This window comes from Gracilinanus agilis, chromosome 4 (genome assembly GCF_016433145.1).
Source record: "Gracilinanus agilis isolate LMUSP501 chromosome 4, AgileGrace, whole genome shotgun sequence".
In the NCBI taxonomy this organism is placed as follows: Eukaryota; Metazoa; Chordata; class Mammalia; order Didelphimorphia; family Didelphidae; genus Gracilinanus; species Gracilinanus agilis.
In genome coordinates, this window is record NC_058133.1 from 177,167,839 (window position 1) to 177,178,393 (window position 10,555).

The 10,555-nt window shown below is 45.9% G+C and overlaps 1 protein-coding gene across 2 annotated transcripts; it reads right to left on the bottom strand.

Moving 5' to 3' along the window:
• Nucleotides 1-790: 790 nt before the first annotated feature.
• On the bottom strand, nucleotides 791-10,322 carry SUMF2 (sulfatase modifying factor 2). 2 transcript variants are annotated; one of them, XM_044671948.1, is made up of 9 exons: nucleotides 10,244-10,322; nucleotides 8,936-9,092; nucleotides 6,375-6,489; nucleotides 5,469-5,513; nucleotides 4,317-4,467; nucleotides 3,457-3,512; nucleotides 3,091-3,175; nucleotides 2,717-2,795; nucleotides 791-972 (listed from the first exon to the last, which is right to left on the bottom strand). In XM_044671948.1, the coding sequence occupies exons 1-9, from the start codon at nucleotides 10,320-10,322 to the stop codon at nucleotides 888-890; spliced, it is 852 nt and encodes a 283-aa protein (XP_044527883.1). In that variant the 3' UTR covers nucleotides 791-887. The 2 variants fall into 2 exon arrangements, with proteins under 2 accessions (XP_044527883.1, XP_044527882.1); XM_044671947.1 differs by having other exon boundaries at nucleotides 2,717-2,867.
• Between the last annotated feature and the right edge of the window lie 233 nt (nucleotides 10,323-10,555).

Below are 10,555 nucleotides of genomic sequence, written 5' to 3' on the forward strand. Positions count from 1 at the left end.
TCCAGTTTCCTCTGTCAAATGAAGGGCAAAAAAAAAGAGCAGTGATTCCCAAACTGGGTTCCACAGAAGGGGAAGGGAAGTATTTATATAGCACCTATTGGGTACCAGGCACTGAGCTAAGTACTTTACAAATATTATTTCATTTGATCCACACAACCTTGGGAGGCAGGTGCAAGAACCTGAGAGATGGCACAATGCCATTAGGGGTTCTATTAGAAATAGTGCTATTCTCTCTCAAATATGATAAACTGAGCTAAACTAGCACAAATTATGAAGTTGTATCTAAAATAGATGTGTATACAACAACTTTTTTTGGTATGAAGACTTAATTTCATCTATTTCATTCCAAGATTTTTTCTACCTCCCCATTAATTCTCAGAGGATATTTCATACCCTCCTGCCTCTACCCTCTGGACCAGTATTTCAGGATTTCAACAATATATTGAAAGGCGCAAATTAATGTTCTGTGGCTGAATTAGTATGGGAACTCCTGGTCTTGAAGGTCCATTCCATTTCCAACAAGCCATGATTCTCAGCTACAAGCTTTGATTGTCCATCAAATGTACAGGTGGGTGTGCTTGCCACATGTAAACTACAGTCAACACTAGGGCTTTGGTTCCCCGAGTTGGCAATGATCCTAGTCCTGTAGGGTTGGCCATTCTCAGCCTTGGCCAGAGTTCAGCCAGTGGGACTCAGTGGAGGCCTGGGGAGGTGAGGATGGAGAAAGGGAGAATGGTTGATGTGTCCAGGGAGGAGTATGGAGTTAGTCCAGCTGGTCCTCAGACTGGGCCTGATGTTTTATGGATAAGGCATTGGCAAAGTTGAGTCTTGGCTGGTCACAGGGGCAGGGCCACAGAGGTTTCTCCCCTTTGTCTCTTGGTCTCTGTTCACAGTTCCCCAGAAGGCCGGCCTGGGCTGGCTGCACAGCGGAAGCCCAAGTTGTCCGAGGCAGAGTCTGGAGTGTTGCCCATCCTACCATCAGAGAGAGTGGGAAGAAAAGAGCCAATGGACCAAGACCTGTGATAGCACTTCCCCTCTCAACCCTTCAAGCCCCAGGCCTTGAAGCCATCTAGAGCCAAGGGAGGGAGAGACCCTGAGCCAGGATTCAGAGAAAAGCCCAGAGAAAGAAGGAGCAGATTGGGGACAGGGCTGGGAAAGATCTGAGAGGTTGTTATTCAGTTTATTTAAGTTTAGGATCTTAAAAAAAAAATAAAAAAAACCTACTTGATTCAACCAACTTGTTCTATGGCTTCAGGAAAGTCCTTTGTTCTCCCCTGGCCTTCATTGAAACCAGAGGTCTAAAGGTCTGACCTTCTATGAAATAGTAACAATATTGTTTATACTCTGTTTTATGCACTTTCCCACTCACACAATCCCCTGTGAGGTAGCTCATGGCCAGGCCTACACCAGAACCCAATTCTCTTGCCTTCCAGGAAAGGAACTGCTATTCCACAAATTCAGGCTGAAAGAGCCCAGAGCCAAAACCTGACAGTCAAAAGGAACTCCATCAGCTGAGAGATGGAGGGAAAAGCCTTGGTCAGGACCTCAAGAGTTTCTAAGCGTGGCTCTGTCATTAACTCACTATGTGACCTCAGACTGGTTACTTTGCCTCCTTAGTACTCTTTTAACTAGAAAATGAGATCACCATAAATGCCTCAGGATGGAAGTGTGGATGTAAAAATGCTTTGAAAAGTATGAAGTACCTACCATACAGGTACATTTAGGGCAGCTAGGTTGCTCAGGGGGCAGAGAGCCAGGCTTGGAAACAAGAAGTCCTGGGTTCATATCTGACCTCAGACACTTCCTAGTTGTGGGACCCTGGGCAAGTTACTTAACCTCCATTGCCTAGTCTTTAATGTTCTTCTGCCTTAAGACAAAAGTTAAGAGTTTTGTTTTTTTTTTTTTAAAGAGAAAAAGAGAAAACTGACTTTTGACAAATTCTTCCAGGTCAGAGGACTTAACAAATCCCACCTCTGACATTTATTGTCTTAGTATTCTTGGGCCTCGATTTCCTCACCATAAAATAAGGAAGTTGGGCTAAATGGCCTCTAAGGTTCCTTCTCCTATAGATCTATGATCCTATAAATCACATTAACCTCTACAGGTCTCAGTTTCTTCATCTGCAAAACAAAGGGGTTAAACTAAAGGCTCTTAAGGCACCTTCCAGCTCTCTATTCATGGTTTTAAGACCACTTACAAAACCACACCCTTCCTGGAGCCACTGACTACCTCAAAATGTTGATGTGGGATTTTCCCTCCTCATCCTTCTCTTGTACAAGAGTGAAGTTGGAAATCGAGAGATAGCACAAAAGGTTAGAGCCTGAATAATATAAACATGGGGTCTAGAGCTCCTGCACTCTAGGCTGGATATAAAAGGCTATTTTCTCCCCAACTTCATGGGAAGTTTGGTACCCACTAGACTGACAAGGGAAACTGAGTTAAAGAGAAGTGTTCTTCTTCCCTGATACCAGCTCTGTGCTTTCTTCCCCCTGGAGCCTGGGCTTTAGGATCATGGCTCTAAGGGCCAGAAGGGGCCTCAGCACAGCCCCCTTTCTGCAAATGAAAAAAAAGCTGGGGCCCAGAGAAGTGGACCAGGTAAGTGGCTTTGATAAGACTCATACTTAAGTCCTGTGTCTCCAAGTTTACTTGGAATTCACTACTACCAGAAATTCCTGGCCCCTCTCCTCCTCCCCTGGAATAGGGCTCACATCCTTACCTGGTGGTAACTCGGGCCCGGTGGTTGGCTGAACCTTCAGCAGTGTCGATCCAGGAGGCTCCCCTCAGCACCCTCCTGTCTTGGCCAGGGACAGGAGGTCCGTAAGTGGATGCTGTCCACTCCCACACATTGCCCATGAGGTCATATAATCCTGATGAATGTTGGGCAGACTCAGTTCAGGGAACAAGACTGTGCCTGGCAACCCAAGACCACCCCACCTACTCTGGTGGTGAGAAGGGATAGAAAAGGATATTCTCTTCCTGGAAAACTGGGGACTCCTAAGATTAAGGACCTGTCAGAGAAAGCTTAACCCAAGCTTGGGAATCTGAGGCACTACATGCTAGGACCTGGACTGGAATTGTCATTGGCTTTACCATAGTTGTTTTGGGGAGGAAAAGCATCTACAGGTGAGGCTCCATGGAAACCATCCTCAGCTGTATCAGCCTGGGGGAATTTGCCCTGAGAGAAAAGAAATCAGAATCAGTTTTCCCACAGGAGAGCAGGTAGGACAAGACAGGACCAGGCCAGCCAGCCAGCCAGCCAGCCACATTCCCTTGGAAGAGGGTTAAATTTAGGTTCCAGACCTGGGAACTCCCCTGTGCTCCCACCTCAGTATTCCTTTGGCTGCCACTTCCCCAGTGTACTGGGAATGTACAAGGAGAACCAAGGTGACCTGGGCCTTCCTGGCCTTAGGTCACAGGGGTCTCTGCCCCTTGGTAGAGGAGTATGAGAAGCCTCACCTGCCATAGGTTGGTGCGGTTTGACTGGAACTGGTTCCCCCAGGGGTATACTCGACCTGCCAGAAAGGGAGAGAAAGGAGATTGGGGAGAAGGAACCAAAGGAGGAAGGAGATGGGAAAATGGACAAACAGGAGAAAAAGAAATGGTAAAATGAAAGAGGGTAAAAGGGAACAGAAGATAAAAGAAAAGTAATGGGCAAAGGGAGAGAATGGGGAGAAGAGAGGGAGAAATAGAAATAGAGGGAAAGGGAGAGGATCTTAACTGTCCTGGTTCTTCATTCAATTCAGCTGGAGATGTGGAGGCCCTTAACTGCCCCACTAAGAAGAGTTTTGTTTTTGTTTTTTTTCTGGAAGCAAGTGCAAGTTTTTGAGTAGGGAAGTAGCAGACTGGAGCCTTAGGAAGATTATTTTGCTACCTGTGTGAATGATAGCTTGGAGAAGGAGAGATTAGAAGCAAATATGTGGCTACTGCAATAGCCCTGGCCAAGAGGTGACAAAAGTCTGAACTAGGGTGATATCTGTGTAAGTGGAGACAAGGGGACCGACATGAGAGACAAAATAACAAATCTTCCTACTAAGTGATCTGTATATATCAGTCTCCTGAATATACCCCTGGAAGTCTCCCCCACTCACCTCCCCTGCCTCTAAGGCTTCCCACTTGTAATGAAGACAAGAGAGGAGACCTGGGTACATATATCTATAACCGGAAGGTGTCTTAGATAACCATCTACTCCAATCTCATTTTACCGATGAGGAAACTAGGGCCCAAAGAGGTTAAAGAACTTGTCACACAGCTGCTCTGACCCACTGCTTCTCATCCTATATAAGGCCTTGTCACGGCATGAGGGAAGACCGACGTACCCTTCAGCCCTCCTCGGGCAGCAAACTCCCATTCCTCCTCCGTGGGCAGCCGCTTGCCTCTCCAGGCACAGAAAGCTTGGGCATCATTCCAGCTCACATGCAGCACCGGGAAGTCTAGCCGGTCTCGGATGCCAGAACCTGGACCTGCAGGCTGATTGGGTGGGAAGGGAGTGGAGGAGACACCTGGAGAAGGACAGGATCCCTAGATCCCTAAGACGGGACTGTTGGGCTTAGCCTTCATCATTCCATATGACGGTGAAGGAGGGAAGAGAAAAATGTGTTGAGGGATGAAAGGCAACAGAAAGGATAGTGTAACAGCTCATTTCCATAGCCTTTCAGGTTCCCAGAGTGCTTTTGACACAACCAACCCTTGAGAAAGCCAGGGCAGTATGGTTACTCCCAACCTGCATATGAGCAAACAGAAGGGGCAAAAAGAGACACAGCCTTAAAGCTTCAGAATTTAGGAGGATCCTTAGAAGTCATTGAGTAGGGGTGGCTGGGTAATAATGGATAGAGCACCAGGCCTGGAGTCAGGAAGGTTTAAATCTGGCCTTGGATCCTTTCTAGCTGTGTGACCTTGGGCAAATCACTTAATCCCAATTGCCTAGCCCATGCCACTCTTCTGTCTCTGAATAGATACTAAGACAAAAGGTAAGGGTTTTTTTTAAGTTATTGATTATAGCCTTCTTACTTTATGAATGATGCATGAGAGGTCCAGAAAAATGAGGGTGACTGGCTAAAAGTCTCATAATGGCATCATTGGGATTCAAATTAGGAGACTAGGAAAAGAAAGAATAATGTTTGTGTTGGGGAAAATCCTAGTTATCCAGTCACAAAACAATGAGATTTAGAACTGGAAGGGACACTTTAAAGATCATCTAGTCCAACCTCTTTTGACTCATGAAGAAGGAAATTGAAGCCCAGGGAGGGCTAGGTGACTTGCCTCTCAGGTCACATAGCTAGTCAAAATCAAAGCCTAGAATTCAAACTCAGATCCTCTGGCTCCAAGTCTTTGAGTCAAATATTTCACCTAAATTATTCTGTCATCCACACAAGACTGTTGTTTCTAGGGACAAGAGAAGGTCGGGTTTCCAGAAGGGAACCACAAAGGGGCAGAGGTTAGAGGGATGAGGACTCAGGAGTCAACCTCACCTGCCTCCAAAATGCCTTCTCCACTGGGAGCCACCAGGGTGCAGACTGCAAAGAGATGAGGACCAAATGAGCTGTCCTGTTTCCCAATCTACTGCTCCTCCCATACCCACCCAGACCTCGTCTGGGTCAGAGCCAAGGATATGAGGCAAAAGCTGTGGAAACTCAAGGTGAGGATGCTGGTGGTACTGAGCAAGACTGGTGCCATCTTCCTTTCTGGAGACCTTTCAGAGAAGGCTCCTTCCCCTCCTGCAACTTTTGAATAGGCTCCCCAACCCACATTCTGGTCTAGATAGAGGGCCTGAGCCAGATGACCTCTGATGGCTTTGGCAGTTTCAAGTCCTGAGGTTTTCTTTCCCATGAACTACTTTCTACCTTCTGAGTTGAAAAAAATGGGAATGGACTCAGGGAGCTTTTGAGTAGGTAAGTAGTCTCTAACCCTTGATCTTCTATGATGTAATACACAAAATGTTAGAGCTAGAAGAAAATTTAGGGGTCATCTGACAGAGGAATTAAGGCCTAGCGCCTCACTGGGGAAGCCGGGGCACAGGTGCACAGCTGGCACTCAGGGTGCTGCACTGTTCCCCTCTTCCCAGAGCCCAAGGACAATTTTTTGCATGCCCCACCCCTCTGTCCAGCCTCCCAAAGCAAGCACTTTCTCCCTCAACTCTCTCAGGTAATCTGGAGGCTTGAATTTGCCCTCTGGGCACTCATATTGGGAAAAGGTTAGCCAGCCTTGGCCTAGGGTCTCAGCTGCTCCCCTAGTACTTGAGTCTAAGATCTGATTCTTCATGATGGAACTAGATCTAGGCCCACCCTTGCCTCCATTCCTTTCCCTAGCTCCTTCCCTCCTTACTGTATTCTGTCCCATTTCCCATCTACCACTCACCACACCTTCAGTCCCTTTACCTCCAGCTTCTGGGTCACTTTCTTTTTCAGTTCCTCAGACACAAAATCTTCAAAAACAAAACTCCACCCAAATGACTCAGCTTCTGTCTGGTACTTCTTCTGCCTGACAAATTCCCTGGGAGGAGAAATGTTGCCGGGCTTGTCATTCATGTTCCTTCATTCATTTGTTCAACAAACAGTTGCTGAATGCCTCCCAAATGCAAAACACTGTGCTTAGAGGATCCAAATATGAATAAGGCCTGGTACTTCCTCAAGCAACTGACAACCTAGTACAGGAGATGAGACATGTACACAATTATAATACAAATTATGATTTGTATTATTTTGTATGGAGGTATATAATTTGTATGGAGGGACACAGGAACATAAAGAAGGTACAAAACACTTTAGAAAAATCTATAACACTTGTCATTGGTGAACTGCTTCAGCCACATCCAACTCTTTGTGGCCCCATTTGAGGTTTTCTTAGCAAAGATACTGGAGAGGTTTGCCATTTCCTTATCCAGCTCATTTTACAGATGAATAAACTGAGGCCATCAGGGTTAAGTGACACACACAGCTAGTGTCTAGAGGCTGGATTTGAACTCCAGTCTTCCTGACTCCAGGTCTGGTACTCTATCCACTATGCCACCTAGTTACCTATTAGATTTTTTTCTTTTTGGGGAGAGTATCTGTGATTCTCTTTTCTATTACTCTCTGTGTGTGTGTGTGTGTGTGTGTGTGTGTGTGTGTGTGTACACGCCCAGTCAAAATCATGCTTGCTGGGAGTGGGGTGCAGAGTGGATGCCTCTTATTAGAAAAGCTGCATTGGAGGATGTGACTTTTGAGTAGGGCCTCAAAGGATGGGTAGCTTTTCATTAACACACTGTTGGTAGATCAAATTGCTTACCATCTCCGAGATGGGAGAGGGAAAGAAAGGAAGGGGATAGTTTGGATCTTATAATGTCAGGAAACATATGTTGGAAATTATAAGTAATTGAGAAAATAAATTATCTTTGAATTTTAAAAAAGACATCGCTGGTGGAGAAAACTGCTCGACTCTGAAGAACTAGAGTTCTAACTCTAGATTCAAGTTCCAGCTTTGTCATTTGCAAGTTGTTTTTGGCCCTGGCAAGCTAAACAGTTCCACTGGAAAATGTGAATAATAACCCTAACAGGATAAGAGGAAGAACTCTGTAGACCTAAAGGTACTATGTGTCAAGCTGGGTGGGAGGAGTAGAGGTATTATTTAAGGTGGAAAAGCATGAGAATATTTTGGATATTTTTATCTTTAATACGATCAAATCTTCTCATTGTTTACCCACTGTTGATCCCAGGTATAAATCTGATATGGACTTTTTCCTTTTCCCTAGAGAAGTTCTCTGAAATCTGGACAAGCTTCTGAAGAATCCAAGACCCATCATCCCCTCAAGCCAGCAGTTACTTCTACCTTGGTAGTCCTCCAACAGCCTGACCTCTGGGCTGACAGGGAGTTTCTCCTAGGCAGGTTGTTTTTTGCCCAGATTCCTCAGGGATATTCCCATGTTAAATATACCAGCCAACCAGTCAGGACACCTGGCTTCTTTCCTAGGAAGTCTCTATATGACTCTGGGCAAGACCAGTGACCTTCTATTCCTGGGGTAGTTAACCCACTTAGTGCCAGAATTTCTACTTTAAACTTTGTTGATTGTTGAATGAATGAAAGCACACAGCCCACTCTACTCAGCAGGTACCAGACCAGACCTGCTTCACATCTTGCCACCCATCCTGCCACAGTGGTACATGCATACCATGGCCTCTGTCACTCTTCTGATCTCAAGTACAGTCAATGAACAGGTACCACCACTGCTTCTGAAAAGGGCTGCCCTATGGATCTACTTACCATGCCTGTCATTCTTTAGACTAAAATTCCCTTTTCTGACTGCCACTCCACTCTTTATGTAGTCTCCCCCATTAGAATGTAAGCTGTAAAATGATAAGCTGTTTTACTTTTGAAGTTATTTATAGCACTTAGCATAATAAACACTAAATGCTTTTTGCCATTAATGCATTCATACAAGTCCTTTAAACTTCCATCCAAATCCTAAAATTTTAAATTGACAAGTCATCAGTGATAATGGTCCACAGTTCTCTTTCTTTGCTTTTTCTCTTCCTAGTTTATACATTAGGTTTATATTTGTCTCACACAAAGGTGGAAATGATAGCTTCCTTATAATGTTCTAAAAATAAAAGTGAATTGAAATGTTAAATGGGAAAGTGCTTTTGGGGGCAGCAAAGGGGCTCAGTGGATGGAGAGCCAGGCCTAGAGATAGGAAGTCTTGAGTTCAAATGTAGCCTAGCTACATCCTAGCTGGGTGACCCTGGGCAAGTCTCTTAACCCTTCTTGCCTAGCTCTTATCACTCTTCTGCCTTGGAACACAGAATCTTGACTAGAAGATGGAAGACGGAAGGCAAGGGTTTAAGAAAAAAAAATTTTTGTTAAGTGCTTTTAAAAATATCTTAAATGTCCTTTGCCAATATGTGTACAGATTAAGGAAGAGGAGGATTAGTGAGTGCCCTGACTAGGAAGGTGGGCACCATACCTGAAATCTTTGTTGGTGACAGGATATTTATCAATGGCAAAGGGCTTCACAGTTACTTCCCGAATGGGTCCTTCCCCATCTTTGCCATCCGGGGAATTTGTCCCCATCTGGAATGTCCCACCTGGCAGCTGGACCATGCTGTTATCTTGCCCATTGCCTGCAAGATGAAAGGCAGAACAGAGCAATTCATTTATTCATTCATATAGTCCATAAACATTCATTCAATGCCTACAGTATGTGTGAGCACCATGCTAGATGCTGGGGGGGAGTACAAAGTTCTATTTGTCTGTTTCTACTTTTTATTTTTTAAATCCTGTTTACTTTTTTCACATTTTTTTATTCCAAATTCCAAATTCTCTCCCTCTCTCCTCTAGCCCTTTCCCCTACCCATCAAGAAGGCAAGCAAAATGATACCCACTATAAACAGTTGTATTTGTTGCGATGGAGGATTCTGTGAGAGAAGTCATGAGGAAATGAAGATAATATAAAAGATTAGCAACATGTGGTTTAGATAAGACATGGTACCAGGGCACTCACTATCCAAGGGACACAAATACACAATATATATAGGATCAATACCTCAAATGCTACTTGAGGAAGGGAGAAAGAAGGGCATAGACAGACATATGTAACCCTGCTTTAAACTGTCTCTCCCATGGTCTATCTTTCCTCTCTCAAATATAAAGTAACACTACCCAAAGCAACTGTATCTTTAAAAGAAGGAAAACAATCATGTGCAAACATTAAGGTTTGCAAGCACTTCGAATCGCCTTCATTTTATCTTCTGAACAGCCCTGAGAGGTAGGCGCTATTAATAATTTCTCTATTTTACAGATGTGGAAACCGAGGCAGGCAGATTACTCGACTTGACCAGTCATCCAGGTAGTTCAGTGTCTGAGATAAGATCAGAGCCGAACTGCTCTAGACTAGTTTCATACAAATCCAAGGGAAGCAGCCCCATACAGTGGGGGAAAGAGCTGAGGATGGGGTCAGCGGCCAGGGTCTCAAATCCGGCTCTGCCATTCCCTGTGTGCGTGTCGCTTTGGACAAGCGGTTTCAGCTCCCTAGCCCTCAGTTTCTTCATCTGTAAAATGAAGCCACTGGACCAGTGGACATCTACGGTTCCTTTCAGCTCTAGCCCCAAGATCCAAGGCTTCTCTCAACCCAAGGGTCATGGGAGTTGTGAGGCTCGGGGTTTCGGGGCGGTAGGGAAAGGGGCTGGGGCAGGGGGAAGGAGGCTGAAGTCTGTGGACATCTCCAGCCCAGGGGCTCCAAGCCTCCCGCTGCGAATCGGGCGCGGGCACTGACCTGACTCTGGCCACAGGCCCAGGAATACAAGCGCCAAGAGCTGTAGCACCAGCAGACACGGCCGGAGGAAGGAGCCCATGGCCGGATGGACCGGAAAGGGCCGGAGCGCCAGCAACTACGCACTTCCGGCTCGGCCCCCTGTGCGCCTTGCCACCGAGGGCGGAGCCCGGCGAGCTTAGTGGAGAAGGAGGAATACCGGGGGCTGTTGGGCGGTGGTGACGAGACCAGAGCGACTGCAGGGAGTCTGCGCCTAGGCCAGCCTGATCCGATGCAATCTTCGGGAGGAGATGCCCTGTCATCCTACCCCACCCC